The 26,491-nt window shown below is 42.6% G+C and overlaps 1 protein-coding gene and 2 non-coding genes across 8 annotated transcripts in view; 2 read left to right on the forward strand and 1 right to left on the reverse strand.

Annotated features, from left to right (window-relative positions):
* The first annotated feature begins 11,372 nt into the window (after nucleotides 1–11,372).
* Nucleotides 11,373–26,491, forward strand: part of Khdc4 (KH domain containing 4, pre-mRNA splicing factor) — a 28,511-nt gene continuing 13,392 nt past the window's right edge. The window contains exons 1-10 of one of the 6 annotated variants that reach the window (XM_063282124.1): nucleotides 11,373–11,496; nucleotides 11,956–12,175; nucleotides 15,164–15,292; nucleotides 15,932–16,011; nucleotides 18,379–18,431; nucleotides 18,741–18,904; nucleotides 21,691–21,902; nucleotides 22,998–23,058; nucleotides 24,057–24,114; nucleotides 24,343–24,596. In XM_063282124.1, coding sequence (XP_063138194.1) covers nucleotides 11,459–11,496; nucleotides 11,956–12,175; nucleotides 15,164–15,292; nucleotides 15,932–16,011; nucleotides 18,379–18,431; nucleotides 18,741–18,904; nucleotides 21,691–21,902; nucleotides 22,998–23,058; nucleotides 24,057–24,114; nucleotides 24,343–24,596 — 1,269 coding nt within the window. In that variant the 5' untranslated portion in view covers nucleotides 11,373–11,458. Of the gene's footprint in view, nucleotides 11,497–11,955; nucleotides 12,176–15,163; nucleotides 15,293–15,931; nucleotides 16,012–18,378; nucleotides 18,432–18,740; nucleotides 18,905–18,953; nucleotides 19,414–19,457; nucleotides 19,941–21,690; nucleotides 21,903–22,997; nucleotides 23,059–24,056; nucleotides 24,115–24,342; nucleotides 24,597–26,491 lie in introns of those variants that run through there. The other 5 variants (XM_063282125.1, XM_063282126.1, NM_001399238.1 and 2 more) reach the window with 5 other exon arrangements.
* On the forward strand, nucleotides 19,247–19,374 carry LOC134478801 (small Cajal body-specific RNA 4). Its single transcript, XR_005501630.1, has one exon. It is a non-coding gene; the product is annotated as a small Cajal body-specific RNA 4 (non-coding RNA).
* Rnu6-632 (RNA, U6 small nuclear 632) lies at nucleotides 19,722–19,831 on the reverse strand. The gene has a single exon (XR_005501591.1). It is a non-coding gene; the product is annotated as a U6 spliceosomal RNA (small nuclear RNA).

The following is a 26,491-nucleotide window of genomic DNA, read 5'->3' on the forward strand; positions in this document are numbered from 1 at the left end:
GTGTTGTAAACTGCATGGGTTAGGGACTGACCTTTCTCTGGTGACAGGGAATGAAGAAATGACAGATGCCTGTACAGAAATGCTGGGATCATCAGGGTCGTGCTCTCCAGAGAGGTGCACCAGCGATCCAGAAACTCAGAATGTTCATTGGATATCACTGAACAAGGAGTCGAGTTTATTATATATAGCCAGACTTGAGTTAGTTGATCTTGGTAAGGGGTCTCTGTAGGACAGCAGTCTCAGGCTGCAGTCCTCTGTGAGGAGGAAGCTGTGGTTGGTACTTTCTGTACACAAGGTCAGCATTGGCACTAGACCACGGCCTTGCCATTCCTCTGAGCCTGACCTGAAGAGGCTTTGCCATTCCAATGAGCTTGAGGTATTGCAGTTCACGTGGCCACACTCCTGTCAATAACACACATCCACTCAGCAATTCGTCTACTCTCCAAAGTGAAGTGTGCAGTGAACAGATAGTTATGAGCTGCCATGTGAGTGAGTGCTGGGAATTGAACCTGTGTCCTTTAGGAAGAACATTCAGTGCTCTGATGCTCTGAACTGCTAAATCATGTCTTCAGCCCCTCTCCTTTTTTTTTTTCCTTGAGACAGAGTTTCCCTGTGTAGCCCTTGGAATCCTGGAACTCATTCTCTAGACTAGTCTGGCCTCAGACTCAGAGATCCTCCTGCTTCTGCTTCCTGATTAAAGGTATGTACTACCACCACTGACTTAAACTAATAACTTTAAAATATTAAAAAAAGAAGTAATGAGATGATCCACATTGTTATTGGTATGAAAGTGTATACTGGGTTGGAGATTTAGCTCAGTGGTAGAGCGCTTGCCTAGCAAGCGCAAGGCCCTGGGTTCAGTCCCCAGCTCCAAAAAAAAGAAAAGAAAAAAAAAAAAGAAAGAAAGTGTATACTAAGACCACGAGATAATGCTATATTCCTTTAGAATGTCTAAATTAAAAGATTGACTACAGGAGCAGATGCAGAGACCCACAGTCAAACATTAAGTGGACCGTGGGGAAACCCACAGAAGAGGAAGAGGAAGGATTGTGGGAGCCAGAGGGAGTCAAGGACACAGGAGAACATGGCCCACAGAATCACTAAGCAGGGCTTATAGGGACTCACAGAGACAGAAGTGACAGTCACAGAGCCTGCAGGGTTCTGTTTTAGGTTCTCTGCACATATGCTGTGGTTGTTTAGCTTGGGGTTTTATGTGACTCCTAACAGTGGGACTGAGTGTGTCTCTGACTCTTTCACCTGCTCTAGGGACCCCTTCCCTCCTCCTGAACTGCCACATCCAGCCTTGATCAGAGGGTCTGTGCCTACCTGTGCTGTAACTTTTTCTTTTAAAGATTTATTTATTTATTATATATGAGTACACTGTAGCTGTCTTCAGACACACCAGAAGAGGGCATCAGATCCCATTACAGATGGTTGTGAGCCACCATGTGGCTGCTGGGATTTGAACTCAGGTCTCTTGGAAGAGCAGTCCGCCCCTTGGTAGGATAGTCAGTGTTCTTTGCCGCTGAGCCATCTCTCCAGCCCTAGTCTGGCACCTTTTAAACACCCCTTTACTGTATGTTCCAAACATTTTACTTAATTTGCACAAGAGACAAGGGAATGATATCTGCTCACCTAGTGATTTATAAACGAGTTTGACATGGTGGCTTAAGCCCGTAATTCAAGGATTGTAGGAACTGCTAGAAGTTTGAGGCCAGCTTGGGCTACAGAGTGAGGACTTATCTGACAGAAAAAAAAATGTACACAAATATCCAGTTTTATTTGAGGTAGCTAAAAGTTGAAAATAATTCAAATGGTGGACATAGTCATCCATGAAGAGTGAGTAGGACAACCAATTGTGGTGTTCTTATGCACCAGAATGCGACTGAGCCATGCAAATACGTGAATCACGGTTGTGTGCAACAGGAAGAACGGAGCAAAGGCCAAGGAACTGCCAGGTCATCGTTGCTCTCTTCCCTGTTAGTTTCATGGAAGCATCTAACCGAGAAGTTAGAGCAGCAAGGCTGGTCCAGTCATACTCCACCCCAGTTCTACATCAGCCTGAACCCTGTCTTTTAGAACCTCTGAAGCTGGACGGCGGCGATGCACGCTTTCAATCCTAGCACTCAGGAGACAGAGGCAGGCAGAGCTCTGAGTCTGAGGCCACCCTGGTCTACAGAGTAAGTTCCAGGGCAAGCAGGGCTACACCAAAAGCAAACAAACACAACAACAGCAATCCCCCCCTCCACAAACCTCTGAAATGGGGTGATCCCATTGCTGAATGCGTTTTCTTGAGCCAGGTACATTTTGGGGCGTCCCAGGCTGTGATTTTGGGAAACTTAGCCTTCCTGTCCTAAGAAGGTTTTCATCTCGATGCCAGGTGTTTGTCTTCCTGAGGCAGAGGGATGCAGCTGACTCCTGATTTTTGCTATATTTTTGACAGGAGACTTTGCTTCGTTGTCCAAAGTGGCCTCTTGATCCTTCCACCTCAGCCACACAAGCGTTGGGATTACACAAGTGTGCTACCAGGCCTGTCTTTGCACTCCTTAATTCATCTTAATTAAATGGGAGAAGATAAGGTGGACTCTAAATCAGTGTGCGGATCGCCGGCGCCGCTCTGTCTGCAGGGATAAAGCGAAAGAATGATGATACGGAATGGTGGGAAACAGCTTGCTGACTCAAGGCCTTTGGTTTTGTGACTTGGCGTTGCTAGGGATTCAGGGTCGAGCCTCTGCTCTGCTCTACTGCTGACCTCTGTGCCCGGCCGGCCGTCTTTAGCTTTGATTGTGAAGAGTATTCTAAGTTGCCCAGGCCGGTCTTGAGAACCAGAGCCAAATTTTGAGGGTCTGGAGAGATGACTCTTGTGGGGTTTTTTGTCTGTCTGTTTGTTTGTGTTTTTAAAACAAAATCTCATTTGTTCAATTTTACCAATAAACAGATGCTGGGGTGAAAGGCTGCTGGCTCAGAGGAGAGAAAGCACCCAGCAGACCTCCCTTCTCAGCCGATGTCCCATCAGGAATCCCCCTCAAACAACCTCCTTCAAACACAATGTCCTTCCATTCTACCTCCTGTGCATCTCTCTATCTGTCCTCCTGACTCCCTCTTGTTATCTGTTTTTTTTTTTTTTCTTCTTTTTTTTTCAGAGCTGGGGACTGAACCCAGGGCCTTGCGCTTCCTAGGTAAGCGCTCTACCACTGAGCTAAATCCCCAACCTCAAAAAGGAAGGTTTTAATTCTAGCACAGTAACAACAATGAAGCTATTTCCACTAACCTTTCCACAATATTTAGATTGGTTATTCTTGGCAGTTTAGGATTAGATATTTTTGAGTCTAAAGTCCTATATAATGTTCCTGTCAATCTCGTATGAATTCAGCAGTTTGAATGTCCTGAGCAGTTTGTAGTCCGAAGCTGACCTTTGGGTGTTGTTCATCAGTTCAGTGGCAATCCTGGCTAGGTAGAACACAGCCATCAACCCAAAGGGATCCTCTGTCTGCACCGATCTGGTGGCAGAAGAGGCATGGGGCAGTTTTCCCCAGTGGTTAGCGATACTACAATCCAGGTGGCTTTGTTGTCGCAGGGCCCCATCATCTTCTTGGAGACCTCAAAGGTTACTGTTAGGAATGGTCACTGTTTATTTTAGAAAATGTAAACATTTAAAAATACCATATTCAGCAGATCTCTGAAAGGTCTGAGGACCATAATCTGTCAAATACATCTAAGATAGAGAAATTTGTTACTAGTTTTACCCTTCAGGTTCAAACCTGAAAACACATACAGGAAGCTAGGGATAAAGCTTATTTCTAGAATTAGTACTCTGTATGACTGCTAGCATCAGGACAGAAAATTTTATATACATAATAACCTTATAGTTTTTTGAGATAGTATTTATACCTTAACTTTTAGAGTCAAATGAAAACCAAAAGACTATGAGATTAGTGTCAATAGAATAGCCCCTTATTTTTGGTTTTCCTCTGTCCCATACCAGGTGTCTCTTCTGATCTGAGACAGACATTTTGGATTTTCCTTTAACAAACATGCATGGGTTTAGAGGAGAGATCCATGTTTGAACGCTAGCTTTAATTTTTAATTGAAATGGGACCACATGAAGACCATTTACCATTTATGCCTGCAGAGGGCAGCAGAGACAAGCATTTGGGAATCGGTCTCGGTTGGTGGACCAGCCATTTAGTAGAATGAAGGGAAGGGTTTGACCCGGCTGACCCTCCCCTCCTCCGCCCAAATTGGGTAGTTGTCTGGTGGGAAGGCCCAAGGCTGGGGCAGGCGTTAGTCTGGAATTCTGAGCTGGGATATCAGGTCGGTCAGCTGGAGGTGGGCGATACAATTTGGCCAATTTACTTTTTTTCTTAGGACAATCCGTCCTTTTTCTTCAGATGTTTCCCTTGTACAGTGGCCTCAGCTTCCTTAGTTGGATGCTTTTTTTTTTTTTTTTTTTTTGGTTCTTTTTTTTTTCGGAGCTGGGGACCGAACCCAGGGCCTTGCGCTTCCTAGGTAAGCGCTCTACCACTGAGATAAATCCCCAGCCCCTAGTTGGATGCTTTTATTCTCCTGGAAAGATAAAACCAAAAGCAGCCCCAACACTAACTCTGGTGGGGGATTCCGTTTCTGGGGGTTATATTTTTCCTAGGACAAAAAATTGTTTTTTGTTTTTTTTTCAACAGAAAAGTATTATCTTTCAATAAAAATTTTTAAAATTCTTTTGAAAATTTGAAACTAAATATACCTTAGTATGTGTGGATAAATATACCTATATTCCCCTATCTCTTTATGTATAAATTCAAGGTTTAAGTGTATTTATTCTTAGATCATAAAGGATGTTCACTTTGAATTTCAGCCTGCCATTTGCAAGCAGCAAATGACTGTAATTCTTGTGTGCGTGCCTTTGCCTCCCTAGTGTTGGGAATTAAGGTGTGAACCTTTGCCTGACTGTAGGTTCCTCATAATACTTATTCTCATAGGGTTGTCCTGGTTAAATGTGGTTCTCCATTTCCCCTTAGTTTTAGTGTTAGGGGTAAACTTTCACATTGTTTGAATGTGCAATCTGTTGTTCTTATTGATACATTCTGAATTTGTTCCCTGGCAAATTTTGAATTTTTAGTCTTAATTAAACATGATGCCTGGGCTGGAGAGATGGCTCAGCGGTTAAGAGCACTGACTGCTCTTCAAGAGGTCCTCAGTTCAATTCCCAGCAACCACATGGTGGCTCACAACCATCTGTAAAGAGATATGATGCCCTCTTCTGGTGTGTCTGAAGACAGCTACAGTGTACTTATATATAATAAATGAATAAATCTTAAAAAAAAATGATACCAACTTGTCCACTATTTCATAATTTTCCATTATTGTCGCTTGCCAGAATGAGCTCCATAAAATTTGATGTCTTTGCCAAGATCTGCTGTTTTCACTCGTGCCTCCCATGACCAGATATCTTTGCCATTCATCTCCCAGTTGGTGGTTTTCTATTTTGATGACCTTGGTGCTAAACCACTGCACAGGAACCATGAGCTGATGACAGAGATTTTCCTTCTGCTTTCCTAGCTGTTTGTCTCATAGCCAACAGTGCTGCACGGATGCCGTGGTTCCTCCCTCAGTATCGACCATCCATTCCCCATCGATAGCTGCCATTTCCATTGGTGTGAGTTCCATCAGTGGTTGATGAAGCATCGATAAATCACGTGTTAGCCCAATGTTGCGATCTTTCCCTTGGTCCCCACAGGTCAATAGGTCCCTCTTTTTAGTCCCTGTTGACCTGCATTCTTTACTCCAATGCTGGCCTTTGCCACACCTTCTGCACTCTACACAAGGCTTCTTTTTGGATTATCTCTAGAAGAAACATTGTTTCTCAGAATGCCTTGCCTACAACCCCTTTCCAAATGACCTTGCTTACCACAATTAAAACATCTGGTACTTTGATTTATCTTAAAACTTTTAGAAATTACTTCTATCAAACTAGCATCATAGGAATCCAATATTAGCTATATCTCTAATCCATTCACCTATTGGTGCTAACCTTGTCTTTAAAGGCCCAACCACTCTTCTGCATTCTAAATTAACATTTTCAATAGCCAAAGATTCCATTAGTATTTGTTTGACTTCTGAATCTGAAGCTGTTCCATTTTTAGCTGAAGTCAATCTTTGCAAAAAAAAATCTTTGAGTGCTTCTTTTTTTTATATTTATTTATTTATTATGTATACATCATACAGCTTTCTGTCTGCATGTGTGCCTGCAGGCCAGAAGATGACCCCAGATCTCATTATAGATGGTTGTGAGCCACTATGTGGTTACTGGGATTTGAACTCAGGACATCTGGAAGAGCAGTCAGTGCTCTTAACCACTGAGCCATCTCTCCAGCCCCTTTGAGTGCTTCTTTTGGGCCGTGTATAATTTTAGTTAATGACTCAGCCCTCTTTCCTGATTCCTCAATCTTGTCCCAAGCATTTAAAACTGCTAAAAGCCAGCACCAAGGTGTGATCATCAAATTCAAGCTGCCTTTGTAACAGCATATTGACTGTCACCCAGCAACTGATTTCGAAAACTATTAATACGTCTAGCCTTATTTCATTGTTCTATGGCCCTGGCTTCCTCTTTCCACCATGTCTGCCATTGTAACTGTTGCCAAATCTTTCCAGTCCTGGTGGATAGTTCTGTTCTGAGTGGCCCATGAACTTAATATCTGTTTTACATAGGGTGAAAGTAAACCATATGAAAAGCAGCATCTCAAGTCTAATATGTTTCTAGGACTCCATTTAATTGCATCATGACCCTGGGGGTGCCTGTCATCTGCTGGTAGGTCTTGTATAGTAACTGGATAAATTAAGGTTAGTTTTCTAACAACCTTGGGCTGCACCTCTTCAGTTTCATCATGAGGTGGCACAGTAAGTTGTCTAAATTGTTCTGTCTGTTACTAAGTATTTTTACTTAATCTATAAGTCTTTCTTTCTTTTTTTTTCTTTTTTCTTTTTATTGGAGCTGGTGACCGAACCCAGGGCCTTGTGCTTGCTAGGCAAGCGCTCTACCACTGAGCTAAATCCCCAACCCCTCTATAAGTCTTTCTAAGGCTAGTATCTTATCAATCTTCTTTTCATATTTGGCACAATTATCAAACCATTTTCCATGTTTGGCACAAAACCCACTATGGCTGTTAAGGATAAAATATGAATTACTAGACTGATAATAACTATATTTTTACTTTTTTTAAAGATTTATTTACTTACTTAATGTATATAAGTACACTGTAGCTGTCTTCAGACACACCCAACCCCATTACAGATGGTTGTGAGCCACCATGTGGTTGCTGGGAATTGAACTCAGGACCTCGGGAAGAGCAGTTGGTGCTCTTAACTGCTGAGCCATCTCTCCAGCCCCCGATAATAACTATAAAGGAAAGTTTTTTTTTTGGGTTCTTTTTTTCCAGCCCCTAAAGGAAAGTTTTTAATATTATTTAATTCCGTCCTTGAGGACTTCCCAGGTATCTCACCAAATCTGATGGCATTTTAGTTTCTGCCCAGCTGGCATGATTTCTCTTTGCAATCATGCCACACATTAGAGCACCAACTTTTTAAACAAAATCTAATTTGCTCAATTTTACCAATGAAGACTCAGGAACCAGATGCCAGGGTGAAAGCCTCATAGCTCAAGAGGGAGAGAAAGCACCCAGCTGACCTTCCTCCTCAGCTGATGTCCCATTAGGAATTCCCTCTCTAGCTGTCTCAACCAACCTCCTTCAAACTCAATGTCCCTCCCGTCTGTCTACTTCCTGTGTTTGTCTATCAGTCCTGCTGACTCCCTCACTTTTTAATTTTTTTTTTTTTGGTTCTTCCTAGGTAAGCGCTCTACCACTGAGCTAAATCCCCAGCCCCTTAAATTTTTTTTTAATAATCCTATGTTCACTTCCTGTCAATTGATTGCTTGCTTCACCTCTTGACCTATGGTTGACTTTATTTAATCCTGTTTAGAATATTTAAGCAGAAAGCTTTTGGATAAATGATGTGTGCTAAGACTGAGCCACACCACAATTAAAACCAGTTTTGTTTTGTTTTGTTTTGTTTTTCCCCAGTAAATAACACAATCTCGGTGTTCACAGTGTGATCAAATATCCTACAACATTTACTTCTTAAGAAGTAGTAGACTTGGGGTTGGGGATTTAGCTCAGTGGTAGAGCACTTGCCTAGCAAGCACAAGACCCTGGGTTCGGTCCCCAGCTCCGAAAAAAAAAAAAAAAAGAAAAAAAAAGAAAGAAAAGAAAGAAGTAGTAGACTCAACTTTATTGGGCTAGAGATGTCTCCCTGTCCTTAGTGTACCAAGAATTAGCGTTTGCTTAGACATGAAATGTGCTTTTTTCTCAGAAGAGGCCGCTGGCAACAGCAGTACTCTCTGTAATTCTAGTGCTCAGAAGGTGGAGGCAGAAGGATCAGACATTTGAGATCAGTTTGGTTACAGGTCTGGTTACAAACCAACATCAGTACCAACAACCTACCACTGAGTTGCTAAAAAGCTGGACATGGTGATGCTTGCCTAGAATTCTAGCACTTGGAAAGACATGGTAGGAAGGTCACAAGTTTAAGGCCAATTTAAGACAGGTAACTGACATATGAAGTTGTGTTGTCCTTGTTCAGCTGATGGTGAGAACTTATGGTGTAGCTTGTGACATTCCCAAGAGACACAATGTCATAGCAAACTCCCTGATCCTCCAGCTCTAAGCCCTTCTATCCTCTGTTTGGCAATGTTCTCTGAGCCATAGATGTGGGAATGTTTTCTAGATATATCAAGTCTGGGCTTAACAACTCTTCATTGTGATTGATTGTGGTGTTCTGTTATGGTCTCTATTTCCTTGATGTGGAGTGAGGACTACACTCTAGGTAAAGTGTTTAATGGGTGTTAGGATTTATGCTGTTTTTGTAAAGTGATGTGTAGAGGAATTAGAGGAATTTTAATTCAGTACATGGCTGCCCTGGCAAGAGATCACATCCAAAGACCTTCCAGGTCTGTATGATTCCACTGGAATACAGTCATACTTTTTTTTAAAATTCATTTATTATATATAAGTACACTGTAGCTGTCTTCAGATACACCAGAAGAGGGCATCGGATCTCTTTACAGATGGTTGTGAGCCACCATGTGTTTGTTGGGAATTGAACTCAGGACCTCTGGAAGCGTAGTCCGGTGTTTTGTTTTGTTTTGGTTTGTTTGTTTTTTTATGACACAACACTAGAATCTGACATGGAGAAGTCAGTGTAAACAAGGTATGTTTCTGCTAGACTTCTCTCATCATTCTGAAGACAAGCACTTTTTTTTTTTTTATTAACTTGAGTATTTCTTATTTACATTTCGAGTGTTATTCCCTTTCCCGTTTTCCGGGCCAATAGTCGGGTGGGGTGTTCTTAACCGCTGAGCCATCTCTCCAGCCCCACAGTCATACTTTTAATCCCAGGAGACAGAGGAAAGCAGATTTCTGAGTTCAAAGCCAGCCTGGTAAACAGCAAGATTGAGGTAAGAAAAGCAAGCTTAGGTCCATTAAAGAAAAGCTTTAATCCCAGTATTCAGGAGACAGAAGCATTCTGATCTCAGAACTCCAGTTCAGTTCCCTTCAGTCAGGTCATGGAATTCAGAGGCAGTTTTACCAGGAGAGTTTTACAGTCAGGTTGAAGAGAGAACAACCAAGACACAGGTAAAGACAAACAAATAGAGAATGAGAAGAAGCCAGAAGATTAGAATAGATTGCCAGAGTTTGTTTAAAGCTAATCAGAGCAATTCATTAAACAGTAGAAAGAAACCAGTTTGAATCAGTCAGCTTGGAGAAAAGTTTTAAGCCAGCCAGCTGAGTTGAACCAGCCAGCCAGAGTTCAGAAAGAACTAAAACAATTACATCAGGTGAATAAAAGATTCTTTTACAGTGGTGCTTGCAGGTTCATGTCCTTTCACATAGTATCACCAGGACCTGGGGGGGGGGGGCAGGGCAGAGGAAGGAGAGAGAGAGAGAGAGAGAGAGAGAGAGAGAGAGAGAGAGAGAGGAGACAGAGAGAGGGACAGAGAGAGAGAGAGAGAGAGGAGACAGAGAGAGAGAGGGACAGAGAGAGAGAGAGGAGAGAGAGAGAGAGAGAGGGACAGAGAGAGAGAGAGAGAGAGAGAGAGAGGAGAGAGAGAGAGAGAGAGAGAGAGAGCGAGCGCCATGCTGATTTTAGTCAAACAAATGACTTAAATATTCAAGCCTGGTATTATTCAGGAAATTCTGTTTCCTCAGGACTGTGTGAGGTGTTGGTAACTGAACTTTGGACTTAACTTTCTGGAGGGCTAGCCCTAAAAGATTAAGGGAGCGCCTCATTCATAATAATGTGGTTGATACCACAGAGCAGTGTCTTCATCCCTGCCACAAACGTATATTTATTATATGCCAAAACCTCTTATTTAGTTTTTAAGTGAATTTTATTCTGTGAATTATGTCAGAACGTAAGCATCTCTGTAAGGTAGCAGTCTGGGCTGGTTTGTTTTCTGTTAGAAGAATACTTGCCTACATGTTAAGGCTCTGTTTTCTAGATTCACTTAAATCTCCTTAGCAGTCAAAGCTCTTTAGGATATTGAAGTGGCAGCCAAGCATAAACACACAGCCCTCAGAGAAGGGGATTTCATAACTTTGGAAGTTTAATCTCCACCATGACAGTTCTTAACTTCTTTATTTATGCTTGTGTGAGGAGATCAGAGAGCAACTCTCAGGTGTGCTCCAGGGATCGAACTTAGATCGTCATGTTTGTCCACTAGTGCCTTTGTCTGCAGGGCCACCTCTCAGTCCCTAGCTTCGTTTTATTAGAAGTCCCACCACACTGAGCAGTTTTTCTTCAACTTTACTTGTTTCATAACAAGTTGTCCAAGTGCCTATGATTTTGTCAAGATCAATGCTATGCTTAGGGCCACCAAGAACCGAGGCCCTGCAGCTCGTATCCCTAAAGGAAAAAAAAAAAAAAACAAAAAGAGAAAGAAAAAAAAAGAAAGTTTTGCAAATGACCTTTGGAAAGAATCATTTCCTTTTTCATAAACTGAAAAAGGAAGTGCGCTGAAGTCGCAGGGAACAGTTCACTGCTACAGGCAGGGTCTCCACGTGGGCAAACAGAACACGGAGAAAGTCGGATTCATTTTCTTAAATGTCTTCCAGGCGACTAGCTTGCCCATAATAAAAATGGACTCTCCAAGTCCGAAGCTCGTTTTTAAATCAAGCACAGCAACCATTTTTACTAAGGGAAAGGGAGCAAGACCGAGAGTCGCTCCGCACTCCTGTCACAAAAACGCCAGATGCTTTAAATTACCGAGGATCCAATCGGAATCAAGATTTCTCACCGGAACCGCAATACCTCACGGCCGGAAGAGGGTGTGCGTCAGCGCGTTGGGCGGAAGTGGCGGGAGGGCGGTGGTGGGTAGTTGGCGGGTGGTTGACTAGAGCCGGCCGCCATGTCCGCAGGGAGCGCGACACATCCTGCCGCTGGCGGGTAAGGGCTTCGCGGGCTCGGCGGGGGCAGCGAGCACGGGCCGGGGCAGGGAGGCCGGCGAGGCTGCGTGTTGGGGGGCACAGGCCCTCAAGTAGGACGTATCCGTATGCTGAGGCCGGGGTTCTGGAGAGAATGTTGAGCAGGCCTCGGGCTCCCGGAAAAAGGCCGGCCGCGGTGCGAGGGAGAAGGGAACTCAGAGTGTTTTAGAAGGGCGAGCCAAGGAGAAGGCAAACGCAAGAGGAATCCAAGCCGAGCTGAATCTTTGGGTGGAAGTGACTGGAAAAGAAATGTTTCGGCGGGGGATCGAAAGATGTGGGAATCTGGGGAATGTGCCAGAGTTTTAGATACGAAATTCGGTCATGTATATGGAACATGACAGGCGAAATGGGATAGAGTGTACGACGGGAACAACACAAAGGAAGGCTTTAGGCCCTAGTATTTTCCTTTTCCTACCTGTAGGCGCCGCAGCAAATGGGATCAGCCGGCTCCAGCGCCGCTTCTCTTCCTGCCGCCAGCGGCCCCAGGTGGAGAAGTCACCAGCAGCGGGGGAAGCCCGGGGGGCGCCTCCACCGCTGCTCCTTCAGGAGCCTTGGATGCCGCCGCCGCCGTGGCCGCCAAGATCAATGCTATGCTCATGGCCAAAGGGAAGCTGAAACCGTCTCAGAATGCGGCCGAGAAGGTATTCCGAGCGCTAGACGCCCTGCTCTTTTGTAATTTTTACCCCTTCTTTTCACCTTTCAGTTGCGTAATCATTGGGGTTAATGAAGGAGAAAACAGAGTGAAGATTAGGTTTGGGAGTCTTTAGATGATCCCTTGTTAAATTGTTCTTAGAAGGCAATGGGCTTTGGTTTTTCTTGTTTGAGACAGGGACTCTATATACATAGACTAGGTTGGCCTGCTCGCAGAGATGCCCCTGGCCTCTGTCTGTTGCTCAAGTGTTGTGCTCCATCATCACATCCTGAGGTCAGGCAGTTTTCTTTTCTTTTTTTTTTCCTTTTTTCGGAGCTGGGGACGGAACCCAGGGCCTTGCGCTTGCTAGGCAAGCGCTCTACCACTGAGCTAAATCCCCAACCCGAGGTCAGGCAGTTTTAATTGGTCTAGTTACCTTGTTTTGTTTTTCAAGACAAGTCTGTGTAGTCTTGGCTGCCCTGGAACCGTGGTCTGGCTTCGAACTAATGGACAGAGACCCGTCTCTGCCAAGTGCTAGCTAGAGTAAAGGCATGCGCCACAAGTTCTTTGTGCTTACAAACTTAACTCTGGATTTTTTTTTAAATGGATATTTAAAGCAATATGTTTCTGATAACATGAAGTTCTGGTAAATCATGTCAATGTTTTAAAAACACTTATTTGTATATGTGTCTCGAGTGTCATAGGATTTGGGGCTTGGCTATGTGAGGGATCTAGGGATTGAACTGAGGTCATCGGGCATGGCAGTCAGCCCTGAGCATCTTGCTAACCCTCAGTTGAGTGTGTTAGTATGTCACGTATAAGTGTTTGTCAACAGGAAATGCCAGTGCTGTGGTGAATGTAGGAGGTCAGAGGATCGATAACGTTGGTATCAGTCTTTACCTTCCACTTTGCTTGAGTCTCTGTTTACGGCTGTGTTTATTTTAGGCCAGGGATAATTCCTCTCAGCCTCCCACCTTGCTGTTAGGGGCATTGATAGGATAGATGCAAAATATCAGGTTTGGCTTGATCCATGTGTTTTGGGAATTAAAACTCACATCCACATGCTAATGTGGTTATCACTCAAGAGCTAAAATAGTTTTTTAAAAGTCTCGTAGCTGGACAGTGGTAGGACATGCCTTTAATCCCAGCACTCAGGAGGCAGAGGCAAGTGAATCTTTCCCTGTCTCTAAAAAGGGAAAAAAGCAAGCAGCAAAAAAAAGTTATCTCTAATTAAATTTAAATATGTATTTTAATGATTAAATACAATTAAATATGAGTTAAAAATGGAGAACTAAGGTGTGTTTTTATCTTGGGTAAGTTGAGTGTATTATTTGGTTATTTTAGTCTATTCTCGGTGTAATTAAATTTTCAAACTGAAACCTTGCTTTGTTTATAAAGAAAAGACTTGAGGTGCTGCAGAGACGGCTCAGGGCTAAGCACTGCCTGCTCTTCCGGAGGTCCTGAGTTCAATTCCCAGCAACAACATTGGAGGCTCACAACCATCTGTAATGGGATCCAATGCCTCTTCTGGTGTGTCTGAAGAGAAAAACAGTGTACTCATACTAAATAAGTATTTTTTAAAAAAAGAAAGGAGTTACATAAATACGCTTCTTAGAGCTTGAATGAGGTATATGAGTTGTTGTGTGTCTTCTTTTTACAATTTACTCCATAAACAGTCAGCACATTGACCTGTGAAGCATAGTACCTCTGACCTTTTGTCGGTAGTTTCTATAATGTCATAAACATTTATTAGGTAGCTGGACAGACTTGGTAGAATGCCTGCTGCTCACACCTGAGGTATGAGCTCGATCCTGTCACACATAAAATGGACACAGTGAGTGGTCATCTATAGCTACATAGCAAGTTTCAGACCAGTCTGGGTTTCATAAGATTCTGGGGTGAATAACAAGCCTTGTCTAAAAAACAAAAGGAAAAACAAAACAATCCCACCCCCACCCCCAAATCAAAGTTTTTGTTGTTTATCTACAAAGTGCTATCTGCCCTGGAACTCTACAGGCTGACCTTGAACTTACAGGGGTCCTCTTCTGCTTCATATTCCCCACAGTGCACCTCCCATGCTTCTGCCTCCCTAGTGCTACGATGGGAGCTTTTTAAATTAAGTCTCTATCATTTAATTTTATTATGTATATGAGTGTTTTTTCCTACATGTATGTGTGTGCACTATGTTATAGTCTAGTGTCTGATCCTCTGAAACTGAAGGTCACATATAATTGTGAGCTACCATGTAGGTAATGGGAACTAAACCTAGGTTGTCCTCTGGAAGAGCAGTGAGGTGTGTTGAGTGCCGTCCTCCCATTCCCTCACTGCCCTCAGCCCCTGTTTTTCTGTATCCCTGGCTGTCCGTGAACTCTTTGTAGACCAGGCCAGCCTCAAATTCACAGGTTCACCTGCCTCTATCTCCCAAGGGCTGGGATTAAAGGCATGTGCCACCATACCTGGCAGAAGTCAGTGCTCTTAACTGTCAAGCCCTGTCTCTAGCCACTGGTTGACATGTTTTATAAAAATATTTTTTAAAAGTGCACACCCCCCCCCCCATATCTGTATATATGTGTATGTATATATGTGTTTATGGGCACAGGTGCCATAGGACTGTTTTGTTGCTGGAGTCTGACCTTTTGTCGGTAGTTTCTATAATGTCATAAAGATTTATTAGGTGGCTGGACAGACTTGGTAGAACGCCTGCTGCTCACACCTGAGGCTTATTTGGGCTTTTTGTTTGTTTTTGTTCTTTTGACTGAACTCTGATAGATCATGTATGGCAAGTGCCTTTATTAACTGAGCTTGCTGGTTCTATAATGCCATTTAAGTGAGGTTTTATTTCTATTTTATACCATTTGTGAAGAATATCCAGATAGAAACGTTTTTGTTGGTAGGCAAAGAAAAAACAGAAAGTAGGTGGGACTTGAGATAGCTGTAAATGAGACAACTAAAATCATTATCAAAGCTTTTATTTTCATTTATTTCTTCTATTTTGTAGCTTCAGGCTCCTGGCAAAAGCCTAACTAGCAATAAAAGCAAAGATGATCTGGTGGTGGCAGAAGTAGAAATCAATGACGTACCTCTGACGTGTAGGAACTTGCTGACACGAGGACAGACGCAGGATGAGGTGTGTGGGAATTGGGGCACTTGGGTGAGGGTGGAAAGTGAGTTCAGAAAGGTACTTCTGAACACAAGGATTCCTGAGTGGGTCTGGATTTGCTGATTCATTCTCATTCTCTCTCTCTCTCTCTCTCTCTCTCTCTCTCTCTCTCTCTCTCTCCTTTTAAGGACTTCAAACTCAGGTTAGAGAAACCATAGCATGAAAAGGAACTGTAGTCATTCAGGAAAAAGTTGAGGGTTTTATAAAGACAAATCATAAGACTTAAGACATGGGAAGATTATGTGTAAGGAAATAATAAAACACAGAAAGTGACCAAAAGAATTACAAACATACCTCTCTGGGTTTGATACAATCAAAATTTCAGATAGAGAACAATTTATACTTGGTGAAATAAATGGGAGAAGTAGTCCTCTACTCAATTGAAATACCTTAATACTACATTATAGTTTTGTTTTGAATTTTATAGTTACTATATACTTGTGGTACCTTAGTGCTTGTGTACCTTTTTTTTTTTTTTTTTTTGGTTCTTTTTTTCGGAGCTGGGGATGGAACCCAGGGCCTTGCGCTTCCTAGGCAAGCGGTCTACCACTGAGCTAAATCCCCAACCCTCTTGTGTACCTTTTAATAGAATTTATCTTCTTTTAGATCAGTCGGCTTAGTGGGGCTGCTGTGTCAACTCGGGGACGGTTCATGACGACGGAGGAGAAGGCCAAAGTGGGACCTGGGTGTGTATACTATGATTTGGGGACAGACAGGATGTCCGTGACTTGCTTGCTTTTCTTAGGTAACCTGTACTAAGAGTGTTTAGTGCTGTTCTATTCCACTTCATTTTTTTTTTTTTTTTAGAAGGCTGGGCAATGGTGGTGCCCTCCTTTTTTTTTTTTTTTTTAAAGATTTATTTATTTATTATATATAAGTACACTGTAGCTGTCTTCAGATACACCAGAAGAGGGCATTGGAACTCTTTACAGATGGTTGTGAGCCACCATGTGGTTGCTGGGAATTGAACTCATAACCTCTGGAAGAGCAGTCGGGTGCTCTTAACCGCTGAGCCATCTCTCCAGCCCCACTTCATGTTTTTTTAAAGATAAAAACTACGAATGTGCATGATACGATTAATACTTAAAACATTTGTGTGAACTGGGGAGAAATCTCAATCTCCAAAGTGCTTGTAATGAAGAGGACCTGAGTTTGAACATCCAGTAGCAGGAGCCTGTGTCTATAATCTCAGGTTTGGAGAAGCTGAAAAAGTTCCCTAGGGTTTCCTGGCAGCCAGAATAGCTGAATTGGTAAACTTCAGGTTTCAGTGAGAGACCTAAGAATGGCCATTCTGGGGGTTGGGGATTTAGCTCAGTGGTAGAGCACTTGCCTAGCAAGTGCAAGGCCCTGGGTTCGGTCCCCAGCCCCGAAAAAAGAATGGCCATTCTGGTCTAGAGATGGCTCAAGGGTTAAAGAGTACTTGCTGCTTTTGAAGAAAACCTGAGTTTAATGCCTAGTACTACATGGTGGTTCACAACTGTTTGTGGGCACTAGGTATGCATATGGTCTACAGACCCATGTGGATGCAAAAGGCCTATACACATATTTTTTTTTAAAAAGAACCTTGAGGCATGAGCACTGGCTTTCATTGTATCCTGTACACAGGAACAGAATCACACGCACAGCAACACCTGTTTCTCTTTCCCATAGAAATAGTCTCCAAGTGTCAGGTATAGTAGTGAGCACCTTATGCTTGAGAGGCAGAAGCAGGTAAATCTCTCTATGAAGCCTTGTCTGTGTCATGAGTTCCAGGACAATCAGTGCTATCTAGTGAGACCCACAGATGGGTTTGTACTGTGTTATAAAACCTATTCCCATCTCCCACTGGAAACTGAACCTAGTAATCTAGATACTAACTAACCACAGGCTCAACCACTGAGCTAAATTCCCAAACCTTTCACATTTATTTCGTGGCCCTATAATAGTCACAGGCTATAGTTATCTATAGTTATCTAGTTAATCTCAGTTTTAAGTTTCCCTTCTATTAATTAGTATGTAAGATCTCTTTATACTGTCAGTGTCCTGCTCCCCCCCCCCCCCCCCAGCTGGGGACCAAACCCAGGGCCTTGTGCTTGCTAGGCAAGCGCTCTACCACTGAGCTAAATCCCCAACCCTATACTGTCAGTTTTAAGACAGGGTCTTTTGAAGCTCTGACTGTCCTTGAACTTGATATATAGCTGAGTGTGACTTTGAACTCCTGATCCTTTTCAGGATCCATTTCAAAAGTTCTGGAAAGAGAGGGAGAGGGGAAGAGGAGGGAGACTGTGTGTGTGTTAATTCATGCATATAAGGAGGCCACAAGTTGACATTGGGTGTTTTCTGTTACCTACCTTCTTTCTGAACCTCCACAGCACTATTTTAATTAGACTGTCTGGCCTGTGAGTCCCCAGGATCTATACCCCATCCAGGGCCTGGCTTTCATGGTATTTACATTTAGTTCCTTCTGTTTGTGTGACAGGCTTTTGTCACTCTGAGTCATATTATTAGCTCCCTACTCGCTCTTATATGTGTAGGTGTGTAAATCCCTGTACAGACATGTGAATGCCTGAGTGTCTGTCTTTTTTCTTTAAAGGTTTGTTTATTATATGTGTTGTTCCTCGAGCTGTTTCTTTGTTGTGTACAGCAGCTGAGAACCAGACTGAAGTTCTCTGAAAGAGCAGGAGTGGCTTGTAACTCCCCACCCCCCAGCTACATGGTCTCATTACATAATTTTGGCTGTACTAAAACTTAAGCATATAGACCAGATTGGTCCCAAACTTGAGGTTCTTCTGCCTTCCATTCCTGAGTGCTGACATTTAAGTGTGTGTGCCACCATGCCTGGTTCTAATAGACATTTTTAGGGTAGGTTCTCTATGGGCCTCAGACTCGTTAAGTAGGCCAAGTTGGCTGAGCAGTGAGCCCAGGGAATTCTCCTTTCTTTCTCTGCTTCCCCAATATTAGGATTACATACCTGGCTTCTCTAAAATGGGTTTTAGAGAATCAAATTCAGGTATTTTACTAACTAATCTTATCTCCCTAGCTCTGGGATCAATCTTTCATATTTGTTTTTACAGAGATCGTCCATTGTATCTTCATGTTCAGGGACAGACACGGGAGTTAGTAGACAGTAAGTAATTTTTGGCTTGTGTGACTTCTTGCAAGCAAAGTACAAAACTGACAACATTATTTACTGTCTTTGATTAACTGCTGTTTATGAACTTTGTGGAGATGGGAGCTGCATTATTTGTGGAATCTAAAAATTGAGTTAAATAATGGTACATTGGACATTAGCTCATTCTTTGGGATAGTTACTTTATTTATCGTGGTGCTAGATCTCAATCCTAGGGCCTCATGAGTGCAGTGTAACTACTCTGTTGACAGAGTGGTATTTCCAGCCCCCTTGTGTGGTATCTTACTGTCTGTAATTTTTCCCTAGGAGCTGTAAACCGAATCAAAGAAATAATCACCAATGGAGTAGTGAAGGCTGCCACAGGGACAAGTCCAACTTTCAATGGTGCAACAGTCACTGTTTATCACCAGCCAGCTCCCATTGCTCAGCTGTCGCCTGCTGTTAACCAGAAGCCTTCCTTCCAGTCAGGAGTAGGTTTTGGCAAGAGGTTGTTGGTGCTATAAAAATGACTTTGCACAGTAATACATAGGAAGAAAAACAATTCTGAAGTTCCAACCTGAGAACTACCTGCTTTTTTATTTTTATTTATTTATACATATTTTCTTGAGGCAGGGTCATTGTTCAGTAGTTATGACTGTTTGGGCTTTGGAGTTAAAAGTGTGTAAGCTGTAAGTAGTCTATAATACTATAGACCAATTGTATCTAAGTAAAAGTCTTCATGTTGATAGGATTTTAAAATGAAGGGGCAGCTAGATTAAAGGGCTTATTTGTATAATGTGAAAACAGTCGTAATTTGCATTTGAAAACTGTTAACTGGAGGACCAAGAAGGCGGAGTCTGATGAAGCAAGACTTTGCTGATACACTCCTCCTAGACAAAGGGGTGGAGAGAGCAGCCCTTATTGGAGAAAACCACAGGGCTCACTGTACTACCCAACATTTCCAGTACTGCCTTTACTAGTTCTTATTGAAGAAAAGTGGGTATGCGTAATCAACACTGTATTCTGGGGTGTGTGTGTGTGTGTGTGTGTGTGTGTGTGTGTGTGTGTGTGTGTTGGGGGGTGGTTATTCAAATAACTGCTGACTAGAATCATTATTTTGTAGGTAAGATAGAGGTATATGAAGAGTTTTAGGTTTTGTGGTACTGATTTGGTCAAGCAAAGCTTAGAATGCTAGACAGTACTCTTCCCAAAACTCCATAAGTTCTTCTCATGTACCTCAGAATAGCCTCAGTAACCTTGACTTTGGTTGTTCCTACCTCTACTTCATGAGTGCTAGAATGTGTGCTATTGTGCTTGTTTCTTTATACAGTGCAAGGGTCCAGCCCTTGCACTGGGGCCATGCTAATTTTCTCTGTATCGTTCCAGTTTTTTAGTGAATGTGCTGTCGGAGCGAGCACAGCTCCACAAGTGTTAAGACTTCATTACAATATAAGTTTCATTGCCATAGTCTTAGAGCAAGACCGGTATGTGGTGGCATGTCTTTAATCCCAGCCCTTGGGGACAGAGGCAAGTGGATCTCTCAGTTCTACTAAATGAGTTCCAGGACAGCCAGGAAAACAAAATAGGGTCTTAGGGGCTCCTGGCTAGATGTCAACTCTCTGTAACAAAGGATGACCAGAAACTTCTGATCCCCCTCTTCCACCTTACATGTCAGGAATTAGCACCGAATGCTACAATGTCCTATTTATGTGGTGCTAGGCAAGCACTCTACCAATTAAGCTATGTTCTTACACACCAGAAACTCCTCAAAAGCTGGACATGTGGCAGAGGCCTAATTCTGATTAGCATCTGTTGCTATGAGAGACACCATGACCAAAAGCAACTGGAAGAAGATAAACCTTAGCTCTCAGTTTATAATCCATCATGGATGGATGACAAGATAGAACGTTAATCAGTATAGGACTGCTGCTTACTGGCTTGTTCTCCCTAGCCTGCTTAGCTGCCTCTTTTTCCTGACTTCCTCCCCACCCCTCCTTGCCCCTCTTCTTTTTTTCTTTTCTTTTTTTTCGGAGCTGAGAACCGAACCCAGGGCCTTGCGCTTACTGGGCAAGCGCTCTACCACTGAGCTAAATCCCCAACCCTCTCCCCCTTTTTTTAAATATCTAAATGTTCACTGGGATAGTTCCCACTTGTGAATCAGGTGCTTTCAGTACTGCTTCTCCTGGAGGAGCATCCTGTCAGCTTTGCTTTTTCTTCTGTGGGCTGACAGGACAGTAAACTAGCCAACATGCAAGAACTGCTGTTTGTACATGCTAAAAGCCATGGGGATTTGACAGCATCATGGGCATTTTATACCCATAAAGTAGGAATCATTTCCTCTTCTGGAGAGAGATGAGGGAGAGCCTTTGTGAAAAGCTACCTGCTCCTACTGTCTCCTAGACAGGGTTTCACTATGTAGCCCTGGCTGTCTTGGAACTAACTATGTAGACAAGGCTGGCCTCAAAAATCTAAGGTCCACTCTATTTCTCTAGAGTTTAGGTTAAAAGCATGTGCCCATATGCTGGGCTCAGTTGTTTTTTTGTTTTTTTGTTGTTGTTGTTGTTGTTTGTTTTTTGTTTTTGTTTTTGTTTTTTTTTTTTTTTGGAGCTGGGGACCGAACCCAGGGCCTTGCGCTTCCTAGGTAAGCGCTCTACCACTGAGCTAAATCCCCAGCTGTTTTTTTTTTTTAAACACAGTCTGCAGGCCTACCTGCCTGGGTTTGGGTGGTCTTGGCCAATTAACATTCAAGAAACTGTCTTACAGACACACTTATAAGCCAGTCTGATAGAGGCAATTCTTTTTTTTTTTTTTTTTTTTTTTTTTGGTTCTTTTTTTCGGAGCTGGGGACCGAACCCAGGGCCTTGCGCTTCCTAGGTAAGCGCTCTACCACTGAGCTAAATCCCCAGCCCCGAGGCAATTCTTAAAAGTGAAATTTTCTCTTCCCAGATAAGTAAAGTTAACAATATTAGCACTCACAAGTCTATCCTTGGCCAACGTGGTATAAAAAATTCCACTTTTAAACCTCCTTAGGAGGCTGGGTCTAGAGGGTTGAATTTATGGAGCCAACCTAGGCTTTGTAGTGGCTTTCAAAACAGCTGAGCTGTAGCAACACTGTCTCCAAGAGTAAATCTTGGAGATAATGATGGAAATTTTCAAGAATCCATGATGAAGTAGTCCTAAGTCTATAGAGGGTTACATTACTTTGTATAATAGTTTCTACAGGATTATTTCATTGTTGTTTTTCTCTTACTAATCAAACTGCTCTGTTTCCTTACAGATGCATTATGTTCAAGATAAGCTATTTGTGGGCCTAGAACATGCTGTGCCCACTTTTAATGTTAAGGAGAAAGTGGAAGGTCCAGGCTGCTCTTATTTGCAACACATTCAGATCGAAACTGGTGCCAAAGTCTTCCTACGAGGCAAAGGCTCCGGCTGCATTGAGCCAGCCTCAGGCCGAGAAGCTTTTGAACCCATGTATATTTATATCAGGTATGGATAAAACAGGATATACAAGTCCTTGTCAGTAATTACAGGCTGAAATAGTTCATTGAAAATAAAAAGGAAATTTGTTAATAATGAGAAATCTGATGTGGTTAAAGCCTGCACGCAGATGTCGGAACAGGAGAATCAGGATTCCAAGGTCTTTTGTAGCTTGTTTTTGCTCTTTTTTTTCTTATTTCTACTCTTATTTCCTCAGTTTCCCCTTAACAGTAGGTAAGAGAGGAACACAGATAGAGGGAGAGAGATAAGAGTTTTTCTAAATCTTAAATCTTTCTCTTTGTTTCTTTGACCATGTCTGCTAGCAAACTGTAACCAACTTCTCCCTAAAGAACCAACAAACACTGACCCTCGTCTATCAGGGCTCTGAAAAGTTCTCAGAATTCTATATATCACAATCGCAGCAATGTCTGCAAATGGCAAAACCATTGTAGGGGAATGCTAGGATGTTGAGGTGGGAATGGATGGGGAGTGGGAGCATCTTCATAGAAGCAGGGAGGAGTGGGGAATGGGAGAGGGGGGGAAAATGTTTTGCTTACACATATACTGTGTGTGTACCTGGTGTAGGAAGAGGCCAGGAGAGGGTACTGAAGTTACCTGTGACTGGAGTTAAGGATGGTTTTTAAGCTACCATATGGGTGTTGTGAATCTAATTTTCCTCTGTAAGAGCAGTAACTGCTCTTAATTGCTGAAACATTTCTCTAGTACTTCTATTGTCTCTTTATGTCAAAAGAACCATTATCCAGAGAATGGTACTATAAAATAGCAAAGACTTACGTTGCTGGGATGGGGTAGGGGAGTAGCAAATCCCTTTAATCCTACTAGCACACGGGGATACAGAGGCAGGTGGATCTTTGCGTTTGAGGCTAGCCTAATTTACACAGTTCTAGGACAGCCAGAGCTACATAGTGACACCCTATCTCAAACCACAAACAAAATAAGCTTATCTTTATATTCATTCCTATTTAATGACTTCAGTGTGCTAGATTTTAGCTTTAATGAATATTCCAAGGTAAGTGTGCCCACAAGCATAAACACAAGTCTCTAACTTCGTTCTCTGATTTTGTGGTTTATTCTTATTTATAGTCATCCCAAACCTGAAGGCCTGGCTGCTGCCAAGAAGCTCTGCGAGAATCTCTTACAAACAGTGAGTTTGTGTGTTGCTGGGGGTGGAAATCAGGGTCTAGGTACACACTTATATATTCTAGCACTGACCTATAACCAGACTGGACTTTGGCATGGTCTTTAAAAGTAAATTAAGATTTAATTCTATTAAATTTAGTGAGCTCTCTGCAACACAGAGAGTAGATCAACTTTACATATAGTGATGGTGACTGCTGGGTAATTTTATGTGAACTTGACACAGCATAGGGTCATCAGAGAGAGCAAGCCTCAGAAAATGCCTCGCTCAGATTGACCACAGGCAACCTGTAGTACATTTTTATTATTATTAATAAATTATGTATTTACATTCTGATGGAAGCTTTCCCTCCTTCCTCTCCTCCCTTCACCTCCATCCACCCTCTCCTGACTCCTCCCATGGATATCAACCAACCTTGGAGTATCCAGTTTCAGGAAGAGTAGGGGCATCTACTATTAAGGCTGGACAGTGCAGCCCAGATAGGGGTAAGGGGTTCAAAGGCAGGTAAATATAGTTAGAGATCGTTCTCTCCAGCTCCAGCTGTAGGAGTTCCACGTGAGAACCCAGCTGAACATGTGTTACACATGTGCAGCGGTCCTGGGTCCATCCCATGCACATACTCTAGTTGGCAATTCAATCTCTGTGATGCCCTATGGGTTTAGGATATTTGATTCTGTAGGTTTTCTTGTGTCTCCTTAACTCCTGGCTTCTTCAAGTTCTTCCTCCCCCTCTTCACAAGAGATTCCCCAAGCTCCTCCTTAATGTTTGGCTATGGGTCTTGGAATGACTTTGTTCCAGATTGAGTGGTTTGGTTGTTTAGAATTGTGCTTCCTGCTGATGTATGGAATTTACATACAGTTTAGTAGTCCCTTTAACTCACTGAATCAGTGCATCAGAGGAAATATTTTAATTCTCCATTGCTTTAATTTAGTATATAATGGTATTCTAAACATGAAGTCACTTGGGACTGACCTTTATTAACTTTCTTTTACCCATTTTTCTAGGTTCATGCTGAGTATTCTAGATTTGTGAATCAAATAAATACTGCTGTACCATTACCAGGTGTGTATGGCTTTAAGTGTCAAGATATTTTGGTACCGATGTTTATGTAAGTGTGATCCTTGAGGCTAGACTAGTTGTGCCAGGGCACTGGTGGTGGTCCTTTCAACTTAGAGTAATTTAGAAAGCCATTCTTGCCTCAGTGTTTATCTTCCTAGGTGTTGTTTAATAATCAGGTAAAATGTTTCATTTTGCTGCAGCTGATTAAACGCTTTTTTTCTTCCCCCTCAGGCTATACACAACCCTCTGCTATAAGTAGTATCCCTCCTCAACCACCATATTATCCATCCAATGGCTATCAGTCTGGTTACCCTGTTGTTCCCCCTCCTCAGCAGCCAGTTCAGCCTCCGTATGGAGTACCAAGCATAGTGCCACCAGCTGTTTCATTGGCACCAGGAGTCTTGCCAGCATTACCTACTGGAGTCCCACCTGTGCCAACACAGTATCCGATAACACAAGTGCAACCTCCAGCTAGCACTGGACAGGTAGGATGCCAGGATATGTAATACGCTATTGAGGAAAGGGTGCTTTCTAGAAATTAGTCCTATTCTGGTTTTTGCCCTGTTGTCTTCTGTGTCCCTATGCCAACTCACTGAGGACTTTGGGATAATATCTTCTCCCATTTCCACAGGTTTGTTTTTTTTTTTTTTTTTTTTTTTTTTTTAGCTTCATATGCCCCCAATTAGTTGTATCTCATGAGGTCATTGGCAGACTTTGTATAAAACACTTAGTGACGAATGTTCTAGACTGTGAGGGCTCTACAGCCTCTGTCATAGTGCTCTTGTTGCTGTACAAAAGCTGTAGAAAACACTAATGAATGTGAGTGCATTCGTTAATTATGATATATAAGTGGCAGGTCAGTGTGAGTTCCTGCTCTCCAGCACACACCTCTTAGTGCTTGGAACCGAACAGGTCTTTTTATCTTTTTAATGTGTATTTATTTTCATATATTTGTATGTATGTGTGTATATATATGTATGTATGTGTGTGTGTATGTCATATGCATGCACCACGTGTATGTGTATTTATGCTGTAGCAGCTAGAAGAGAGGTCAGATACCCAAAATCTGGAGTTAAAGTTCATGTAAGATTCTAGCTGTTTCTGGAAACTAAACCTGGGGTCACTGCAAGAGTACCAAGGCTCTTAACCACTGAGCCATCTCTCCAGCCCATATTTGTTTTTTATGATGTGGATTGTTGTGTGCATGCGTGCCACTGCGCATGTGAGGAGGTCACAGGGCACTGTGTAAGAGTGGAAGTGGGTTCTTTGTTTCTTTCAATTCTGTAAGCTTCAGACTAAGTTCCAGAGCTGAACTTAGGTCATCAGACTCCGTGACAGAAGTGGTCTTACGTAATCCATGCTGGCCTTAAATGTCTGAAATTCCTGTCTTCACCTCCCATTTTGGTTCGCTCTGAGCTCTCTAGTCTCATCTTAGAAATAAACATTTCAGTGACTGGGAAAAGCTCAGCCACTCAAGTATCTACCATACAAGTATGAAGAAGTATGAAGACTTGAGTTTGAAGCCATGTAAAAAGATCTGAATGAAGGACTGGGCATGGTGGGTAGAGGCCAGCAAAGGCTACATAGTGAAACTCTGTCTCAAAAATATATAATAACAAAAATTTAAAAAGAAATCTAGGTGTGATAGCATGTGTTTATGATATTAATGGTAGAAGGCATAGACAGGTTGATCCTGTGGCCCTCTGGACAGCTTAGCTTGATTGGAGAGTTTCAGGTCAGCAAGAAACTGCATATCAACAAAAAACAAACAAAAAAACCCAAAAAACTCACCACCAACAAAGTAAAACCAGCCTGAGGTGTGAGAGGTGGCTCAGAGGTTAAAGTGCTTTCAGTTTTTGCAGAGGACCTGATCTTGGTTCCCTATTAGGCTTTCACAGTCACCTGCAATCCCAGTTCCATGGGATTTTCTGTCTCTTCCTACCTGTGGATGGTGCTTGAGGGTAGGATTTTCTGTGGGTGTGCAGGTGTCTGGATGCTGTAGGAGCTGTGACTATCCTAGAATTTGTTCTGTAAAGCAGGTTGGTCTTAAACTCACTGAGATCCACTTGCTTTCTACCTCTGAATTAAAGGAATGTGCCACCTCCAACAGCTGTATAGTGCAGTTTGCAGAAAGCTGAGTTGTTAAACAAGTAGCTTTCCTCTTCAATGGAAGGGATATGCATGTTGCCTGTTTTCTACCCAGAAGGCTGTGAGTGGATACCTAATGCTATTCTATGGAGCCAGCCTTTCCTTGAATCCCCCCCAGTCCTGAGCAATGCTCCTGAGTCAGTGGAACCATCTTTATCTTATTACAATTCCTCCATCCCTAGGCTCTTACCATGAACAGTTTCTCTGTCAATGGAAGCCAAAGATTTATTGC

This window comes from Rattus norvegicus, chromosome 2, assembly GCF_036323735.1.
Source record: "Rattus norvegicus strain BN/NHsdMcwi chromosome 2, GRCr8, whole genome shotgun sequence".
In the NCBI taxonomy this organism is placed as follows: Eukaryota; Metazoa; Chordata; class Mammalia; order Rodentia; family Muridae; genus Rattus; species Rattus norvegicus.